Raw genomic sequence first — 22,264 nt, forward strand, 5'->3', positions numbered from 1 at the left:
GAACTTTCTCCCATCTCCATACTGCATCTCTGGAGCTCAGCCACAGTGATATTGGGGTTCTTCTTTACCTCTCTCACCAAGGCTCTTCTCTACGGCCAGGTCTAGGAAGACTTCCGGTGGTCCCAAAATTCTTCCATTTAAGGATTATGGAGGCCACTGTGCTCTTAGGAACCTTGAGAACTGCAGAAATTCTTTTGTAACCTTGTCCAGATCTGTGCCTTGCCACAATTCTATCTCTGAGCTCCTTGGGCAGTTCCTTTGAGCTCATGATTTTCATTTGGTCGGACATGCACTGTGAGCTGTGAGGTCTTATATAGACAGGTGTGTGCCTTTCCAAATCAAGTCCTATCAGTTTAATTAAACACAGCTGGACTCCAATGAAGGAGTAGAACCATCTCAAGGAAGATCACGAGGAATTGGACAGCATATGACTTAAATATGAGTGTCTGAGCAAAAGTTCTGAATACTTACTTATGACCATGTGATATTTCAGTTTTTCTTTTTTAATAAATTTGCAAAAATGTCTACATTTCTGTTTTTTTTTCAGTCAAGATGGGGTGCAGAGTGTAAATTAATGAGAAAAAAATGAACTTTTTAGAATTTACCAAATGGCTGCAATGAAACAAAGAGTGAAAACTTTAAAGGGGTCTGAATTCTTTCTGTACCCACTGTATATAGCTGTGGAATACCTAATACCTCACTAATAAACCGTCAATTCTCTCCCTAGCTCAGCAGCATTTCTCCCTTTTCTGCCTGTTTGAAGGGTAGACTGTGACATATGGTCACCGAGTCTGATATAGACCCGATGACACTATGTAGCCAGCCAATCATTGAAATGCCACAACCAACATGGCTGCGGCATTACAGTGAGTGGCAGGCAATCCCCGCATGTTTATTTGCTGTTAAAACAGTGCCAAACATGCGGGGCAGGGACTCGAGCTCCCGCCCGAGCATCCCAGAAGTACTCGCCGAGCATCTTGAGCACTGAGATGGTTGGGCGAGTACAGAGCAGGAGCGAGCATGCTCCTTCTTCACATTTTCTAAATGGCTATTAATATGGTTAGCGCTGAGGATGCAGTCATCAGCCTCACTATTCTGGTCATCTACATGCTGGAGCACACTTTGAATAGTCTGCAGGAGGAGGTGGTGGTGGTCCCAGGGGAAGAGGAGGAGGAAGCGGAAAAGTTAATAATATCTCTAAGTTCTGGTCACTCATCTCACAGACGGTTGCCATGGGAGTAACAAATGGAGAAGGACAAGGAGGAAGAGGTGATGGACACGCAACAGTTATCAAATGAAGAGGATAATGATTCCCTCTCTGTTGTCCGTGGTTGCCAGAAGAGGATGGAGGAAGCAAGCTTGAATGTTAGCCCACCACCAACACACTATGGACTTGGACCTCATTAAAGAGACCGACCCATGAACGCCTTCTTGCAGCACTATCTACAACATGATTGTTGCCTGTATTGTTAGGATTCAAAATAGTGCTGACTACTGGGTTGCCAGTCTGTTCGATCCACGGTACAAAAGTAAATTTTGCCAGTTGCTTCCCCCGGAAAGGAATGCGCCCATGCTGCAGTATCAAAACATGATTGAAGACAATCTTGAGAGTAGTTTTCCCCAAGACAGCAGTGAGGCACACAGTGTGCAGCGCAGTGATAGACTTTCAACCCCGGGAACATTGAATCATCAATGTAAAAACATTATCAGCCTTGCAGCGCTGGGATCCTGCGTTCAAACGCCAACAAGGACAACATGTGCAAGGAGTTTGTATGTTCTCCCCGTGTTTGCGAAGGTTTCCTCCGGGTACTCATTTTTCTTCCCACACTCCAAAGACATACTGATAGGAAATTGAGATTGTGAGACCCCATGAGGAAAGTGCCACTAATGCCTGTAAATGTCTGTAAAGTGCTGTAGAATTATTGGTGCTATATAAGTAAAATGAAGAAATTGATGCCACCTTTATGGTATCTGCCCATAATTTCTGAAAATGTTTGGTCTTCAAGTTGCATATCCTTCATTTGTGTTGCCTGAATTTGGCAGAGCTCTCAGAGCACCAGGTCTACACCTGTCACTCATCCACCAGTTACTGATCAAACTTTAAGAAAGCAATACTGCTCCCAGCCCTGTCCAATGCTTAAATGTGACATGGTTTCAGGACCATGCTATTAGCACAAATAATTTATATATTTTGTAATGTGGACTCCTGGCTGGAGCACAATACTAGCACAAAATAATTAAAAGATAAAATGTGGCCTGCTTTATGTAGCACTGTGGTAACAATACAGATTTATATTTTAGCATGTCAACCCTTGTATGGAGAAGAATACGCATCAGCACCAAATAATTAAAAGATGAAATGTAGCCAGGTTTATATACCATGGTAGTAAGAAAACCAATTTTGAAAAACTAATTTTCATGATTTTGTCTATTGTCTGTTGTCTTCCTCCTTCTCCACATCCTCCACCACCATATCAACAGGGTGATCATGATGCAACACCCATATAATTTTTTTAAGGGTGTTTATGATGCCTGTAGGAATTTTTTTTGAGAGGTCTACTTCTAAAATTCTGTACAGTATCTTCATGTATGCCCTCCAGGGGTAAATGTTTTTCAGCCCATGCACTTAGTGAATGGGTATTACCAGTACAGGAGACCCACTCCTTAACAATGGTAACTTTTTGAATGAGGACCTCCTCTACGTCTCTTCAAAGGGGTATTGGGGTGAGTCCAATTTTTTGGCAGCCCTTGCAGTCACTACATATGCAATAACAGTATAGGAGACCCACTCTTTAATAATGGGAACAACAAAGCATAGCCGGCTGATGATCTTCTAACAATAGTGAGGGCCGTCTGCTGGCCCTGTAAAAATAGGGTTAGTGACTTTCAGAGGCCCTCCTTCATAAATGAAACAGGATGTGTCTGATCATGTCTCACACACCACATGGGCGGATAAGGTAGTAAAATGTTAAAATTACATTTACTGGTGAATGTATTTTTCACTGTGAAAGCAATGCAAAAGTGCAAAAACGCATCAAAAACGCTACGTGTAAACATAGCCCAAGATGTTTTTTGTGTTTTTTTTTCCTTATATACAAGTCATAACCCTGGAAAGAAGGTTCCTTAAAGTTTTTTTCTAGGAAAATCTATTTTGGCTTCGATTTTGAATGTTTTATTGTGGGTCCTTAAAAGTGGCGTAATACTCTGACACATTATTCACAGCAATGACCTGGGAGTCAGATGCTTCTAGAGGTCTTCTCAATGCTGTTTCCATGTCATTTCCCATTGATTTGGGCAATTTTTAGGCCCCTGCAGAGCTCCGGGGAAGGTGGGAAAGCGCCGGAAAAATGCTCGAGTTTCCCATTGACTTACATTGGGCTCGTTACGAGCACTCGAGCATTTTAGTGCTCACTCATCACTAATCATTTTGTTTTCCAATATATAGTGCTAGCCATCATTAACAAACAGATTGATCTTGGATTCACCCGACCACAACACCTTAGAGCAATCAGTCTCTTTCCATTGGCTGTGTTCTTTGGCAAACTCAAGTCGGACCTTCCGGTTCTTTGCAGAGAAGAACGTTTTTTTGACTGGAACTCGTGCATTCAACACTACTGCTCTTAGACGTTGTACCACAGTTTGGCGACTCACGTTGATCTCATATTCTTAGTTAATTTCCTGCAAAATCTGTACAGTCCTTTTATGGACATCAGATACTGACTTTTTCTTAATAATGTGATCAACTTTGGAGGAAGTTTTCCATAATCGTCCAATTTCTAGGTTTGTCAGCTGTTCCATAATCTTCTTTTTCTTTCTTTTCTTTCTTTAATATATGTGACACTTGACTCTGAGAATAGGTGAATTCCATAGCTACCTCTTTTGCCTGACTTCCCTCTCAGAATAATAAGCTTCCTGACATCTGGTGATAAATTTGGCTTTGTCTTTGCCATGTTTTAACCGAAAAACATGCGCAAAAAAAAAAAATTTAATGCAAAGTTCGACTACCCATGACAACATATGCAAAACATTTGGCCCAGCAAATGCTGAAAACTAACACATAGTATAAAACAATGTCAAACAATTTTCTTCCTTTTAGATGACAACAATTTCCTTCCAGTTCACTAAAATCACCAAGGAAATGACATCACAAAAAACAGACAGAAGTAATCACGCTTAAAAAAAATGCAAAACGTTTGGTCGCCACCATATTGAAAACATGGAGGCCATTGTCAGGCATCCTATTGCCGTAGCAACCATTGGCACCCTCGTAATCACACTGCTGATGGTCTGACAAAGGGACTTGAATGGGAGTTTGTTTTTTAAGCTGAAGTATTTATTGGTACCATTTTAAGGTATATTTTTGATCTCCTCATAATTCAATTTCATACATCTGACTTTCACGGTCCATTCAATGTCCGGACGGCCCAAGGGTCTCCTCATTCGAACTCCATCAGCTTCATAGGCATATATGAGGTTGTTCAGCTCGGGTAAGGACACATGCGACCGATACAGATATTGCAGTCCCAACTCAGACCACGAAAGTTTAATTTGTGAAAACAGGTTTATTCTGATTTTTGGAAGACAGAGGGGGTCAAACTTGACCACTTTTGGTTATTAAGCATGATTCTATTTATGTTCAAGCATATCCTATAAGACACACATAATTAAAAGTGCTTTATAAATATGAACACATTTTCCACAACCGGCTAGTTTTACCATTGCATAAACTAAAATAACAATGTGAATTGCTACTTACCTTGTGCACTTGTTAGTGGGTCTGGTTGATTGTGATGTTCAGTTGCAATCGTGATAGTGTTTATAAGAATAACGATGATAACAAGCCAGTAGAAGAATCTAGATTTCACAAGAGCACGACTTTTTCGTCGAAGTAAGCGATGCCACTGACGCCACTGACGACTAAATACAAATGTTAACATATTATGTACATGTAGTATAATTATAGTTTTGAATTGCTTAGTTTATCTAATACTAGAGTTCACTTACAAAAAGGAGATAACTTTATTTATTCCCTCCATTTCATATAGACTTTCGGTTTCAGAGCCATCCTCTTCTAACTGTAAAAGCCCTAAAATACAGATAAAGAGAAATATTAACAGTTAATAGCAATAAGTGGAGAGAAAGGAAAAGTTGCACTCACTGTACTGATAAAAGCTCTTCTGCTGGACCTGCAGAAGCGTTTGTTCTAGCGTGAAATGGCTGTCGTCCGCTTTCTCCCTCCCCGCACCCCCAGCTAGCCATTGTTTTTTATCCAGTGATGAAATAAAGGATTACTGCTTTTATCGGTACGGTGAGTGCAACTTTTCCTTTCTCTCCACTAATTGCTATTAACTGTGCTTGCAAAGTTCTGCACCGTCATCACAGTATTCAACAGAACTGAGCCAGTTATGGGTAATGTGTCTCAGCTGCTTGTTAGGTGGTGCAGGTATCCCTTCTATTGTTTGGAAATATTAACAGTGCAGACACACAAAACAACTCAGTGACTGTCTTTACCATCTCTTGGTTCCATATCTGGATCCATTACTTCTGCATGAGTGATCCAGTCTAAATAACCTCGTAAATCTTCATCCATAGCCTGCTGTTCTCGCAGTTTTTGGAAAGCGCCACGAGATTTGGCTTTTTCTCGTTCTTTTGTAAACTCGCTACAAAGAGAAAGAGGAAAATCCTGATATAAACATAAACATCTGACTAAAGATATATCATCATACTGAGGTAAAAGGTCAAAAGTCATACCCACTCAAGACGCCAAGCACCAAGTTTAGCACAAAGAAGGACCCCAGTAGAATAAGGCTTACAAAGTAAATCCAAGGCCATTCATTTCCAATTGCATCATTTACCTAAATAGAAAAGGGTATTCTCCGTTTAACATTCATATTTATTGTTTAAAAGCACCAAACCAGTAAAAGTCATGAAGCTAAGAAAATAACTGTTAGGTCTCATTGCGATGGTCATAACACAGATGTAGTTAGCATCTGTATTATGTTTGCAAGTCCCTGCCCAATCAAATATTTTATGAACAGAATTGACAACACAAGAGACTCGCAATAAATACATGCGGTTGTAATATGGATGCTAAAATGTGCCCCCATTATGCATGACTGAGGCCTAAGTCCAGGCATAGAAGATATTTTCTGCTATGGATTTTCTTGCAAATCCTGATTGAATCTGAAGAAATAACCCCACAAAGGCCTTTGGCTGGCCCACAGGAGATTCCTCCAGTGGACCCCTGTGCAAAAGTGGGCCTCTTATATGAGCAGCACTTGACACAATACAGTATACTTGAATCACCATGTACAGACAAAGGCAGCATCTTATTCATCTACCCAGTTCATTGTTATATAAATTTGTGATTGAGGATAACCAACCTGAAGTTTGTTACTGGTGGGCCCTTGGCACCCCAGTCTGAAACTGACCCCACATATAGTACCTGTATATTTTGAAGTAAATAATACAATTGAGAGTCCTCTCTGGTTGATACATTTTAATGGCTAACTGATAAGATGGTAATAAATAGCAAGCTTTTGAGACTACTCAAGTTTCTTCACTAGGCATATCACACAAAATTTGCAGTAACATATTTATACACAACGGAACAGGATAGCACAGTATTAAGACAAGTGACGTGAAGCAGAACTATCAAGATGTGAAGTAGAGAAAACAGTTGTGGCAGTAAACATTAGAGCAGCCCTTTAATAAGGAGTGTGAACATTTTACTGTCCTCTGACTGAGGTCTGGTCCATGGTTGAAATTCCCAATGAGGTTTGAGCAGCACAATCCTTCATTGATGTAGAATGATATAAATAAACACATTCACTTCTGCTCGTGTCAACAGTTGTCATGAGTTTGTTATCCCAGACTTTTCTCTGGGACTGGAAGATACCTTTCAGTACTAATATGTTAATGTCCATAATGCTGTGATCAGGCCTACAAAACTAATTTGTCACAGGTAAATCTCTTTTTACAGTTAGCCATTACAATTTATCAACCAGTGAGGACTCTCAATATTATTGTTTTTTCAATCCAATCTACTGAATAAAATGGTACAACACTGTATAGATTTTTTTTCTGAAACAAAGATTGAGATTTACATTGATAGCCTTGAAGGTAGGTGCACACATTTAGCATTTGCAGCAGATTTTTCTGCTGCAAAAATAATGTGTAAAATATGTGCATTTTTGCATCTGCTTTTTTTCTATTCAGTTGACTGGGAGAAAGACACAGTAAAAATGCTGAAAGAATTTACATGATGCACATTTGAAAAATTGCTTTGAAGGTTCAAATCTGCAAGGAAAAAATAAGCAGCATGTGCATGAGATTTCAGAAATCTTATTCAGTTTGCTGCTACTGTAAAACGCTGTTTTTTTCAGCAGCAAAAATGCACAGGAAAAAATAGGACAAAAACGCAAAGTGTGTGAGCCCTGAGGTTTTTCCACAAGATTTAGCTTATGGCTTCAGTCACACTATCAGTATTTCGCCTCAGTGTTTGTAAGTCAAAACCGGACGTGGTCAAAAATGCAGAATTGGTGCACGTGTTTCTATTATAATTTTATTCTGATTGTTCCACTTCAGATTCTGGCTTGCAAATACTGAAGTGAAATACTGATCAAATACTGATACTGTGACCATAGCCTAATGCAGTATTTGACAATCCACATCTCACTCTTTTTAATACTTTGCTCAAAATAGCTTTGGAATTTACTTTAATGTATCAATAGTACTACTGCCTCCTTTCATTCAGGGTCAGGCCACATTCACATGATCAGTATTTTACATCAGTATTTGTAAGCCAAAATCAGGAGTGGAACAATCAGAGGAAAAGTATAATAGAAACACGTCACCACTTCTGTATTTATCACTCACTCCTGGCTTTGGCCAAATACTGAGGTAAAATACTGACCAAATACTGAATGTGTGAAAGTGACCTTAGGCTACATTCACACATCCATGTGAAACGTCCTTGTACAGTCAATTTTTTTCCTCGGACAGTTCATTGACCCCATACACACATCAGTATTAAAAATAGATGAGTGTCTGCAGTCTGCGAGACACAGAGCATGTACTATTGTCATTCTTTTTGCAGATCAGACACAACCATTAAAGTCTAAGGTGATACATATAAAATGAAACAGACTTTGTACTTCCAGTGATCCATCCAAGTTTCATCTATTTTTCACAGATCCATTAATAAAAGGAAACTGTCACTAGATTAATGCTGCCTAAACCATGGGCAACATGAATCAAAGCCTGGCTGTGCGAATGCAGCAATGTACGTTTTTCTCTGAAGTGCCACAGTGTGTCTAAGGCTGTGTGCCCACGATGCATTTTTTAAGCGTTTCCACAGTGGCAAAAACACTGCAGAAATGCTTAAAAAACGCATGGTAGAAGACCTGCCATGTCCCCCAATGTGTTGTGCACATGCTGCGGAAATTTCCGCTGCGGATTATCATTGCGGAAAAAAACGCAGCACTACCAATTATTTTGTGGAAGTGCTGCGTTTTCGCCGCCATTGACTTGCATTGAATCGCTTAGATTCCGCATCACTGGATCTGTACATGCGCATTCCAAGCGTTTCAATGTGCGGATGGTACCCGGGTGTGGAGGAGAGGAGACTCTCTTCCGGACCCGGGTACCATAGAACCTGTAAAAAAAATAAATAAATAAAAAATAAATATATTTACCTTCTGACGGTCCCCGCTGTGCTTGTCCTCCCATGTCGGCAACTCACGGTGGACTGAAGGATCTGCACTGACGTCATAGTCATGTGACGGCAGGTCCTTCAGTGTAGTGTACCGCGATTTGCGGGCAAGGGAGGACGGAGGGAAGCAAGACTGCGGGGCCATCGGAAGGTAAGTATAGATTTATTTTTTTACATTCTCTCGGGTCACACTATATAAATCCATGCTGTTTGCATGGATTTATATAGTGTGACCAAGTTGTCAAGCACTTTCCAAGTGATGCTAAAAATCGCTTGGAAAGCACTTGACAACCCGCATGCGGAAATGCAAGTGAAGAACGCTTCACATCCATATGTCCCTGGCAGGAAAAACGCATGTACAATCCTCATGTACAATCCACATGTATAATCCACAAGCGTTTTTTCTGCCAGGGAGATGCAGAAACGCTCAGAAAAAAATCCAGAGCATTTCTGCATCGTGGGCTCATAGCTATAGAAAACACAGTTTAAAAAACTGTCTGGGATTATAAGGAAAGACCTAACCATTCCAGCGTAGCACCCTGGATGGCTTTTCCACACCATTGTTCCAGTTGTAGGTGCTCCCTATGTACACACATTGGAGAGAACTGGCAATAAACTTACCTAGGGTGGGGAGTAGATAGCCAGAGAATATGCCAAACAAGTCAAGTTTTTTCATTTATTCACTGGCCAGCTTTTCAAACTATGTTTTCTCCAAAATGCCATGGCGTTTCAGATAAATACATATCTGGCTGCAATTACGGACCAAGGGTCTGACTGTGGTTTCGTCAGCATTGATATAGTGAAGTGTTTCCTTTATGGAACAACGGATAAATAAAAGTTCAGATAGTTTACCTCTTACAGTTTTTAAAAATGGATGAGAAAAAAAAACAGATCCAAAATGGATTCAAAACTGATGAGAGAAAAATGGCCCTTTTCTCACTGACTTTTAAATTTGGCATGGATATGCGAATATAGCCTTAATTGGAGCTCATTACCATTGATGAAGTTGAATGCACAGAAGTTTTTTTTCTTTTGCCTGACCCTGGCCAGAAGAGATTATATCATCTACAAAGATATTATTCTATAATGAAACAAAAAATGGGTATCTTTATATTGTTGATATTGTTCAGTAAACTAAATCCAAAAACAATAGTACAACTTACCCAGTAAAGTACTTCTGTCCACCCCTCCATAGTTATACATTGGTATACTGTCAGCATAGCAAAACCAAAATTGTCGAAATGAGTAATACCGTTATTGGGACCTGGCCACCACCCTCTGCACTCTGATCCATTGATTGAGCACTGACGACCTTGACCTGTAATGCTACAGGGAGCAGGTTTTTCCACAGTGGCTAAAACATCTGCAAACAGAGTTATGAGAATCAATTTAAAAATGCATATTCTGACATCATTACCATGTAAACTATGTGCTTTTAATTTAATTACACACAAGTTGCTTTAACCCCTTCCTGATGGGGCTAATTTTTGTTTTTGCACTTACATTTTTACCTCACCTTCTTCCAAGAGACATGTTTTTTTCCCCATTCACCTTAGTCATGTGATGGCTTGTTTCAATATGGGATGAATTGCAGTTTTGAATAAAACCATTCTCTTTACTACATAATGTAATGAAAAATAAGAAAAAGTTCGAAGTGGGGTGAAATGGTAAAAAAAAATACACATTCTTTTTTTGGGTTTTGTATTATAGCTTTCAGTGTAAAGTAAAAAAAATGACCAGGCATCATAATTCTTCAGGTCAGTACAATTACATTGATACCAAACATGTAGATTGTGGTAAAGGGGCGTTTCGTAGGCCTTTGGCTGCCATTGCAACCTATTGGTACTCTGCTTTGCGGCGATGACAGCAATAGACATCTGACCAATTCCCTGCCCCAGATCACAAAATTTAAATGCCATTGTGAGAAATTAAAATGGCATTGGAACTAGCTCCAAAAGCTGCTGGTAGAGTCAGGTGTCGCCTATATAAATGGTTGCTTAATACATTCCCAACATACCATGAACATTTGCAGTGGATGTTGGAAGAGGTAAAAATTCTATGTATACCTATAAAACATTTGTTTTATGTCAAAAAGTAAAACAAAATGGAATTCTGTAAAGCATGCATAACAATATTTAAAAATGGATGCATGTCTCCAGCACACCGATATTGTTCTTGCGAAAGAGTTATGAGCTCTCTCTAGGATGAAAACTTGAAAGGGGTTGACTGGCATAAAATGAAAAGTCTGGATTTGCTGGTTTCTGAGCTAGGACCGGCGGGTATGTATTATGCATACTCCGGCCACACCTGTCTGGTGGGCATGGCCTCTCTCCATAGCCTTGTATTGGATGAGGCCATGCCCACTAGATGGCCATGCCCACTGGAAGGCCACTATATCATTTACAAGTTTCCGAAGGCAAATAATTCCTAACTACAGATTCCCAGTAAAATATAACTTTCAATGATTACTTTTAATAGATACATATAATACAGAAAAAGTGCTCAATTAAAATCACAAATAATATGATGGTCCCATTTATCTTGGAGTGGAGATCCATATTTGATGGTAACCCGACCGTTCAGGAAATTACGTAAGGGAGATAGAAACAGCCTTTGATAAATCTGGCCTCTTCAGCTCTGTATATTCCACACAATATCTCACTATTTTATAGTTAGGATGCTTCACATATACTCTGTTCAGGCTCTCAACAACATCTGAGTGTATTGTTACAAACTCAGTAACTACTTGTATATTAATCATTCTTTTAGAAGGATCTAACACTAATAACTGATACTAATCTGTATCAAACTTTGCTATATGTGGCCTCTGATCACATATTGATGCTTATAATGTATTGGACCAGAACAACATGGTTTATTAGTGTTGAGCAAGTATGTTCTGTTCCGAGTATGCTCGGGCCGAGCTCCGAGTATTTACAGCTGCTCGGTGATATGGTTGAATCCCACCTGTGTGCATGATTTGCAACTGTTTGACAGCTTTGTTACATGTGAGGAATGTGTAAGAAATAGACATTCCTCACATGTAACAAAGCTGTCAAACAGTTGCAAATCATGCACACCGGAGCGATTCAACCATATCACCACAGCTGTAAATACTCGGAGCTCGGCCCGAACATACTCGGCGAAAGGGTTAATAGAACATACTCGCTCAACACTATTGTTTATTAAAACAAAGAAACAGCTTCCTCCTCAACATATTTCACCATTACTGGCGTCTTCAGGGGTAAAGAGGCTGCAATGTTTGCTGATCGTGTCATCTGACCTTATAATGGGTTGGTTTGATGTCACTGAGTTCATCCAATCACTATGTATTATACAAATCCCAATTCCATAGGTTGTTACTGGATAAACTGAAGGTACTGATAGGTCTATACACAGCACAGATTCTCATTGGTGCCAGTATTCACAACATATCTGCTTATTCATCCAATAGATGTGCTTATATTATTAACCACTTCGCGCCAGAGCCTGTTTTTGCCTTCGTGACCAGGCCAATTTTTTCAATTCTGACCACTGTCACTTTATGAGGTAATTACTCTGGAACGCTTCAACGGATCCCCCTGATTCTGAGTGTTTTTTCGTTACATATTGTACTTCATGATAGTGGTAAAATTTGTTCGATATCACTTGCGTTTATTTGTGAAAAAATCAGAAATTTGGCAAAAATTGTAAAAATTTTACAATTTTCAAACTTTGAATTTTTATGCCCTGAAATCAGAGCGATATGTCACACAAAATAGTTAATAAATAACATTTCCCACATGTCTACTTTACATCAGCACAATTTTGGAACCAAAATTTTTTTTTGTTTGGAAGCTATAAGGGTATGTGCCCACGTAGCGTTTTACAAGCGTATTTGATGCGGAATTTCCGCAGCGGAAACGCTTGTAAAATGCTTGGTAATCCGCACCCCATGGTCCCCAATGAGATTCCGCAAGTTCTATGCCCATGCTGCGGATTTTTTCGCTGCGTTTTTGATGCACACAAAAATCTGAAGCATGTCAATTAATTTTGCGTTTCCGCATGCGGAATTGCCTTTTCAATGCAATAAAAAACGCAAGGTAATTCCGCATGTCGAAAAAAAAGCGCGAAAAACGCGCGATAAACGCTTGTGAAATACCGCATGGGTTTTTCCGGGTAAGGACATGCGAAGATGAAGAGCAAATTTTATGCTTCATTTCCTCAACGTGGGCACATAGCCTGAGGGTTAAAAGTTGACCAGCGATTTCTCATTTTTCCAACAAAATTTACAAAAACATTTCTTTAGGGACCACATCTTATTTGAAGTGACTTTGAGGGGCCTTTATAACAGAAAATACCCAAAAGTGACACCATTCTAAAAACTGCACCCCTCAAGGTGCACAAAACCACATTCAAGAAGTTTATTAACCCTTCAGGTGTTTCACGGGAATTTTTGGAATGTGGAAGAAAACAATGAACATTTAACTTTTTTTCACAAAAATGTTACTTTAGACCCAATTTTTTTATTTTCACAAGGGTAACAGGAAAAAATGGGCGCTGATACCCCATATGTGAGGGAAAACCACTGTTTGGGCGCACTGCAGGGTTCGGAAGTGAAGGAGCGCCATTAGACTTTTTGAATGTAAAATTTGTTTGAATAATTAGCGGACGCTATGTTGCGTTTGGAGAGCTCCTGATGTGCCTAAACAGTGGAAACCCCCCACAAGTGACACCATTTTGGAAACTAGACCCCTTAGGGAACTTATCTAGATGTGTGGTGAGCACCTTGCACCCCCAGGTGCTTCACAGAAGTTTATAATATTGAGCTGTAAAATTAAAATTTTCACATTTTTCCCACAAAAAATGTTTTTCATCCCCTAATTTTACATTATCATAAGGGTAACAGGAGAAATTGCACCATGAAATTTGCTGTGCAATTTCTCCTGAGTATGCCGATACCCCATATGTGGGGGAAAACCACTATTTGGGTACACTGCAGGGTTCGGAAGGGAAGGAGCGCCATTTGACTTTTTGAATGTAAAATTTGTTTGAATAATTAGCGGACGCCATGTCACATTTGGGGAGCCCCTAATGTGCCTAAACAGTGGAAACCCCCCACAAGTGACACCATTTTGGAAACTAGACCCCTTAGGGAACTTATCTAGATGTGTGGTGAGCACCTTGCACCCCAGGTGCTTCACAGAAGTTTATAATATTGAGCCGTAAAAATAAAATTTTCACATTTTTCCCACAAAAAATGTTTTTCATCCACTAATTTTGCATTATCATAAGGATAACAGGAGAAATTGCACCATGAAATTTGTTTTGCAATTTCTCCTGAGTACGCCGATACCCCATATGTGGGGGAAAACCACTGCTTTGGTGTACGGCAGGGTTCGGAAGAGAAAGGAGCGCTATGTTGGCTGGGATAGGTTGCAGACTCCATGTCACATTTGAAGAGTCGCTGACATGCCGAAACAACAGAAACCCCCACAAGCGACCCCATTTTGTAAACTAAACCTCTCAAGGAATTCATCTAGGGAAGTAGTGAGTATTTTTTAATTTTTAAATTTATACCATTGGGCAGTGAAGAAAACATAATTATATTTTTACCACAAAAAATGTTTTACCCTCAGATTTTACATTTTCACACAGGGCAATGGGTAAAAATGGTGCCGAAATGTGTCACATAATTTCTTCTAAAAGTGGCAATACCCCATATGTGGCTGTATTCTACCGCTTAGCCATACAGTGAGATCTGGGAGGGACGGAGCGCTATTTGACAATTGAAGAACAAATTATTGTAGAATAGGCATTTGGATTTGGGAGCACAAAATTTTCTGAATTTCTTTTGGGGGGCAAGGGCCATTTCGCTTTTCCAGAGCCTTTCTGCTACCAGTAACTTGGAAGTCCCTTATATTTTTAACAGATGACGGACCTGAGTGGAGACTAGCTTTTTTTGAGGACTGAGTTGAAGCTTTTATTGGGAACATTTTACGTAACATTTATCCGGCGCTCTAGGCTGAGCACTTACATCGGGGTTTCCATCTAAATTTCCAAGTGATGTAATTCAGATGAAACCCATGTGGGATCCATTCACTGTAATGAGGCACTCTGGACTCCATCTGGCCTCTGTTTAGCGGTGTCCTTTTTTTCAGAAGTGCGCAAAATTGTGGCCAACTGCACTTTTATACACGCCTAAAAAAACTGACACCGTGGGATCACAGGCCAGACGGCATCCACAGTGGCCTATATCAGCCTCATTACAGGGAATCTTCCATCATGGGTTCCGTCTGAATCACGTATTTCAGAGATTTACACAGAAACTCTGGTGTAAGTGCTCAGCACAGAGTGCAGGATAAATGTGAGCAGAGCCTTACTGCGATCTTTGGGAGACATAATAAACAAATCATTAGCAGGTGAAGAATTGGTTTTATTTATTTTTTACGCCGTTCCTCGTGTGGTATAAGTGATGAGATTACTTTATTCTTCGGGTCAGTACGATTACAGAGATACCAAATTTATATCGGGTTTTTATGATTGACAGCTGTCACACACTAAAATATGCTTTTTTTGCAAAATCTACTTTTTGCATAACCATATTTTGAGAGCTATAATTTTTCCATATTTCGGCCGACAGAGTCATGTGATGGCTTGTTTTTTGCGGGACGAGATGACATTTTTATTGGTACCATTTTTGGGTGCATGACAATTTTTGATCGCTTTCTATTCCGTTTTTTGGGAGGTAAAATTAACAAAAACCAACAATTCAGGAATTGTTTTTTGAGGTTTTTTTTTATGCCGTTCTGCTTGTGGAAAAAGTGATAAGGCAGCATTATTCTTCGGGTCAGTACGTTTACAGCAATACTACACTTACTCTATTTTTTTTTATGTTTTGGCGCTTTTACACAATAAAACAATTTTATAGAAAAAATTTTTTTTTTGCATCGCTTTATTCTGAGAGCTATAACTTTTTTATTTTTTGGCTGATGGAGCTGTATGGTGGCTTTTTTTTTGCGGAACAAGATGACGTTTTCAGCGGTACCATTTTTATTTCCATTTTGCTTTTTGATCGCATTTTTTTCCACTTTTTGTTTGGCGATATGATGAAAAAGCATAGTTTTTTGCTCCGTTTTTTATTTATTTTTATTATGGTGTGCACAGAAGGAGTTAATTAGTGTGACAGTTTTATAGATCGGGTTGTTTCGGACGTGGCGATACCAAATATGTGTACTTTTTCTGTTTTTGCATAAATATACGGATTTATTGGTTTAATATTTTATTTATTTATTTTTATTTATTTTGTGATTTTTTAAAACATTTTTTAGACTTTTTCTTTACATTTTTACTTAGTCCTGTATGGGACATTTATTTTTATTTTTCTAATCACTGTTCTCATGCAATGCAATAGACATGTATTGCGTTGCATGAGAGCTTTGCTGACAGTTTCACACTGTCTGTCTCCTGCTAGACTTCAGCTGCAGGCTGAGTCTAGCAGCACACCATACATGGCTGATCCGGAGGCGGTCATGTGACCTCCGGCTGCCATGACAACGGCAGGTCCTGTAAGAAATCAGGGGGCCGTCGGAGAGGTAAGTGGACGACCCCCTCTCCTCTCACTATCTTCTAAATGCTGCGATCACTATAGATCGCGGCATATAGAAGATAGCAAAGGGTTAACATCATTGGGACCTGATCCAATCAGATCCCGATGATGTCCCTTGTCAGAGCTGTCGCTCTGCACTGCACCCGTAGCGCTTGCAGGACCCTAGGGGTCCTGAGGGCTGCGGGACCACTGACCGTTCATAAATGTCGGCGCTGCACTGAGCCCAGGCAGCGCCGACGTTTATGTACTGTGGGCGGTCTGGAAGCGGTTAAGACTTACCAATCAGAAGGTCCTTCCAGGTCATCATTTAGACTTCATATTAGTGTTTGTCCAGCTGAAATTATCAGTGTTATTAAAGGGAATCTGTCACCCCCTGGGAGATATCAGACCTCTAATATGGGCAAACAGGTTATAGAAATGTAAATATATACATATATGTATGTCCCATATTAGCGGTCTAATTGCAGAGAAAATTATTTTTATGAAATTCGTTTTCATATGCTTGGCATCTGGGGGACGCCAAGAAATCCCCGCCTATTTGCTTAATTTTCATATTCTTCCCCTACATTTTTAAGTGCAGAATCAAATCTTTTCTGTACTATTAAAAAGCGTTAAAAACGCAGATTGACATCTTCCCCAAAATCACATCAAATAAGCAGGGAAATGCATAAAAGAAACGCAGCAAATACACAATAGTCAGAGAAGATTATTATTGCGCCGTGTGGTGCGAGCACCTGCAGAAAAAAAGAAGCAGAAAGAAAGCAGCATTAACGCTACCTGTGAACACTGCCTCAGCATTACAGTTTTATTACATTTTTTATGGGTTTAACATAGAAAAAATATAAATTACGCCATTTTTTTACGCCATTTACCGATCTCCATAAATAATCTGATCGCTGTGGCCTGGTTTCTGTAGCACAGAAGTGCCAGAAAAATGTAGATTTTCTAATGTGAACTCCCCTGGATGGAGCAGAATTTTAGCCTAAAACAATTAAAAGCTCCAATGTGGCCTGGTTTATGTAGCACGGTAGTAGCTGCAAAATATTAGATTTTGCAATGTGAACTTCTGGATGAAGCAGAATATCAGCTTAAAATAATTAAAAGCTCAAATGTGACCTGGTTTATGTAGCATGGTAGTACCAGAAAAAAAATAGATTTTATAATGTAAACTCGTAGATAGAGTAAAAAATCATCCCAAAACAATTAAAAGCTCAAATCTAGTTTCTGTAGTACATTAGGGTAGCAAATATTGAGATTTTCCAATTTGAACTCCCATGAATGGAGTAGAATATCAGCCCAAAACAATTAAAAGCTCAGATGTGGCCTGGTTTATGTAGCATGGTAGTAGCAGCAAATATTGAGATTTTGTAATATGAATTCCTTGATGGAGCAGAATATCAGCACAAAAGAATTAAAAGCTCAGATGTGGCCTGGTTTATGTAGCATGGTGAGATTAGTAGTGTGGCCTGTGGGGTGTTGGCTGCAAATTTGCGCTTGCGTTCCAAGGACTGGGGTAGGGACAACTGAAGGCTGCGGTGGGACAAGGACGTGGACATGGTTGCTGATAGTGGTAGTTGTGTGCAATGACAGGTGCAGAGCATGCACCATTGATAGGGGATTGGAACAGCACCAATTTCCTCACAATGGGTGAGAGCATACTCGCAAGTACTCGGTACTCGCCCGATCATCTCAGTACTCGAGATGCTCAGAGCTCGCCGAGTACTTGCGAGATGCTCAGGTGGATGCTCGGGTCCCCATGCCTGCATGTTTGGCTCTCTTTAGAGCGACAATCAACATGCAGGGATTGCCTGCCACTCATTGTAATGCCACAGCCATGGTGGTTGTGGCATTACAATGATTGGCTGGCCGCACAGCGTCATCAGGTCTATATCAGACCTGGCGCCACCATGCTCTTCACAGTCACTCCAGAATCAGGCAGAGTAGGGAGAGGTGCTGCTGAGCTAGGGAGAGATTTGCTTGTGTATTAGGTAGTGTAGGGAGAAAAACCATACATTACACATATTCATCTTAACAAATGTTACGGATCCGGGTGGTGGAACCTCTGTGCCGCGGTGCAAGGAGGGACCCAGAGGGGCGTAACTAAGTATCAACTCAGACCGACCCTGGTCATACAGCAGCTAACGACTCCGTGACCAGGCAGGGACCGAGCAGAAGGACCAGGTGCCACTCTGGAGACGACCTTGTAAGAGAGCAGGTGGCTCCCACGGGTCAGCAGGCTGGGACTGACCAGTATAGCGAATGGACACAACCAGCAGGCAGAAGTCTCTAGGTTAGCAGACAGGTAGTCACGGCAAGTGACAGCAGGAGCCTCCAGGTAGGCTATCAGGTGGTCACGGCAAGTGACGGCCAAGCAGGCAGAAGTCTCTAGGTTGGCTAGCAGGAAACAGGCAGGTAACAGGCGAGTGCTCCCAGGTGAGCGGGCTAGCAGGCACGGCAGGTAGCAGGCAGGTAACTGGCAGGTGCTTCCTGGTAAGCAGGCGGACTTGCCCATTCGCAGACTGGCGGGTTGAACGGAAGGCAGACTGTCGGGCTGGAGAGTAGTCAGACTGGCAACTGGACCTGAGGGCTGAAGCAGAGGTAAGTATGCTGAGCATCAACTTTGCTCGGGCACCTCCATTTTGGAGGAGGTGCCTTATATATGGGAAGTCCTCCGGCTAATGGCCAGGGACTCCTTAGGACGGCGCGCGCGGCCCCTTTAAGAGAGGGTGAGCGCGCGCACCCTAAGCACAGTGCCCGGGCAGCTGCGCGCACCGGCAGCAGCTGGAAGGACGCCGCGCGGGGAGGTGAGAGGGACGGCGTCTCTGCCTAGCAGTGGGCAGAGACGCCGATGCTACAACAAACAGTCCTTCTGAGGACTAATCCATCTGCAGAGATATCAGGCAGGCAGGGTATATAGGCAGGCAGTGTATATAGCAGACTGCAGTGCATATAGCACAAGAGGCTCCATTCCAATTCTGCCTTCTGCAGCTGTAAGATATTTCTAGACAAAGGCCTAGGTCTCAGGGGCCAGGAATACTTTTTTTTGGATCTTAATCCTCATTAAAAGCAATCCAGAGAACACCCCGTTTTTCTGCGCCATTTGCTTGTTGGCACTGCAGAATACAGCCAAGTCCTTTCCATATTACAGCGCTAGAAATCCAGCTATTTAAAACTGTGTTTTCTCCATCACACGGATCACATACATTTTCAGAAAACGCTGCCATTTCTGGCCTCCATTAAAAATTTGTTTCAGTGTGACAGTGAAGCAATGGACACCAGTTTGCTGTTCAAAATAGTTACCTACAGGCCAGATATTTAAAACTCTGTATTCTCCGTCACACGGATCACATATAAGATCGCTCCAAACTCAGTCATTTGTAGTGAGAGTGGAAGATATTGTCCTCCATTGAAAAAGGGTAAGGCACGTGGCAAGGGACGGGGAACTGGATGTGATCGTGATGGTGCATGCAAAGGCCAAGGACAAGGCCGTGGGCAAGCTAAAATTGTGCCATAACAAACACCCACATCTTCTCGCCCAACCTTCCTGTCCCAATTCCTAGCGGACCGCAGCACACCACTATTGAACCCAGAGCAGTGTCAAAAGGTTGTTGGTTGGATAGCGGATAATGCTTCCAGTCACTTAGCCACCACCACCCTGTCTTCCACACGGTCAAGTCTCAGTAGCTGTGAGTCTGGACCGCATATTCCTCACACTACTAAATTCTCACATTTCACGACTGCTTGTGCTTGAAATGTTGCCTTTTAGGCTCATAGAGACGGAAGCATTCCGCAACCTGATGGCAGCGGCCGTCCCTTGGTACTCAGTCCCCAGCCGCCACTATTTCTCCCGGTGTGCCGTCCCCGCATTACACAAGCACGTGTCCCAAAACATTAGCCGTGCCCTCAACAACGCAGTTACCAGGAAAAGTCCAACTAACCACGGACACGTGGACAGGTGCTTGTGGGCAGGGACTGTACACTGTGTTTACATAGTGGAAGCCGGGACCCAGTCGGACCTTGGGATGGAACACATCCTCCCGTCGCCAAGGATTGCGGGCCCTATGTCAATCAGTGTTGCCCCCATGGTCTACAGCTCCTGCACCTCATCCTCCTCAGCCTCCTCCTCCTCTTCAGCCTCCATCTCTGAAATGACCACATCAGTCACAAGCTGGAAGCACTACAGCACTGCCTCGGCCAAGCGGCAACAGGCTGTGCTGAAGCTAATCTGCTTAGATGACAAACTGCACAATGCTGAAGAGTTGTGGACAGCTCTGAAAGAGCAGGCAGATCTGTGGCTCACACTGCTGAACCAACAGCCAGGCATGGTCGTATGTGACAATGGCAAGAACCTGGTGGCTGCTCTGAGGTGAGGCGAGTTCACACACGTACCATGCCTGGCCCATGTGCTTAACCTTGTAGTTCAGCAGTTTCTCAAATCCTACCTGGAGCTGCCGGATCTGCTTGCTAAAGTATGCCGCCTTTGTGCCCATTTTAAAAAGTCACCTACAGCTTCCGCTGCCCTTGCCATGTTTCAGCAGCGTTTGCAGCTTCCTGTTCACAGACTGGTGTGTGACGTACCCACGCGTTGGAACTCTACACTGCAGATGTTGGGAAGGATTTGTGAGCAGAAGAGGGCAGTTGTTGAGTACCAGCATCAACAAGGCCGTTGGTATTTTACTCCACACATAAGACCTTAGGAGTGGACATGGATGTCACACATATGTACCATCCTCCAAAACTGTGAGGACGCCACCAAGATGGTGAGCGGCGATGACGCCATAATTAGCGTCACCATCCCGCTTCTCTGTCTTCTGAAACACTCTCTGCTCACAATCAAAGAGGATGCATTGCAGGCGGAGCACGATGAGATGGAGCAAGGAACCATACAGGGTGATTACACACAGCCCAGCCTCATCTCATCCCAACGTGGATTGGGTGACAATGAGGAAGACTTGGAGGAGGAGGAAGAACAGGAGCTAGTTTCATGCGCTATAGACGGTACTACCTGCACAGCTGTCATACCGTTTGTTCAGCGTGAATGGCCAGAGGACAGAGAGGAGGAGGAGGAGAGCATGGTCAGTCATCCTCTTGGTGAGGACACGGAAGTCTTGCCTGTTAGTAGTCTGGCACGCATGGCTGAGTTTATGTTACGGTGCCTTTCCCATGACCCTCGCCTTCTCAAAATTTTGGGTGAAAGTCATTACTGGTTGGAGACACTTCTAGACCCTCGCTACAAGGAGAACTTTATATCTCTTATTCCTGAGGCCGACAGGTCTACAAAAATGGGGCTGTACCAGAAGGCCCTTGTTGCGGAACTATTAAAAAGATTCCCATCTGAAAATGCTGGCGGCAGAAGGCACACTTCGTTGGACAACCAAGGAGTACAGGCGAGAGAGACACAACTTCAATCCGGCAGAGGCAGGGGAGCACTGTCAAAGTTCTGGGAGAATTTTCTCAGCCCCTCCCATCGCACAAGCCCTGAGGCGCGGGGTACTCTCACCAGGAGTGCAAAGTTTGGGAAGATGCTGAGGGAGTACCTTGTCGACCGTACCAACATCCTCCGTGATTACTCTGTGCCTTATAATTATTGGGTATCCAAGCTGGATACGTGGAATGAAGTGGCTCTCTATGCCTTGGTGGTCCTGGCCTGCCCTGCCGCCAGCGTTTTAACAGAGCGGGTTTTTAGTGCCGCTGGTGGAATTATAACTGATAAGCGCATCCGCCTGTCAACTGAAAATGCTGACAGGCTGACTCTCATAAAAATGAACAAGGGCTGGATTGGGCCAGACTTCTCAACACCACCGAATGATAGCAGCGTAACATAAACTCAAATCCAGTGTCTTTTTTTGGGAGGTGTATTCCCATGCACCTTTTCACATCCACACATGGGTATACGCTTCCTGATTTTGGCTATTTGCTCTTGTCCTCCTCCTTCTCCTCACCCTCCACCACCATATCACCAG

General features: G+C 42.1%; 1 protein-coding gene across 1 annotated transcript in view; it reads right to left on the minus strand.

Annotated features, from left to right (window-relative positions):
* CACNA1S (calcium voltage-gated channel subunit alpha1 S) overlaps nucleotides 1–22,264 on the minus strand; it is a 1,485,309-nt gene that overhangs the window by 1,158,381 nt on the left and 304,664 nt on the right. The window contains exons 7-11 of the mRNA XM_073685020.1: nucleotides 9,877–10,076; nucleotides 5,752–5,855; nucleotides 5,512–5,660; nucleotides 5,005–5,086; nucleotides 4,757–4,917 (exon numbers count right to left, since the gene is read on the minus strand). Coding sequence (XP_073541121.1) covers nucleotides 4,757–4,917; nucleotides 5,005–5,086; nucleotides 5,512–5,660; nucleotides 5,752–5,855; nucleotides 9,877–10,076 — 696 coding nt within the window. The remainder of the gene's footprint in view (nucleotides 1–4,756; nucleotides 4,918–5,004; nucleotides 5,087–5,511; nucleotides 5,661–5,751; nucleotides 5,856–9,876; nucleotides 10,077–22,264) is intronic.

Source organism: Phyllobates terribilis, unplaced genomic scaffold, assembly GCF_046119375.1.
Source record: "Phyllobates terribilis strain yellow unplaced genomic scaffold, ASM4611937v1 Scaffold_1__5_contigs__length_1240528914, whole genome shotgun sequence".
NCBI classification, from domain to species: Eukaryota; Metazoa; Chordata; class Amphibia; order Anura; family Dendrobatidae; genus Phyllobates; species Phyllobates terribilis.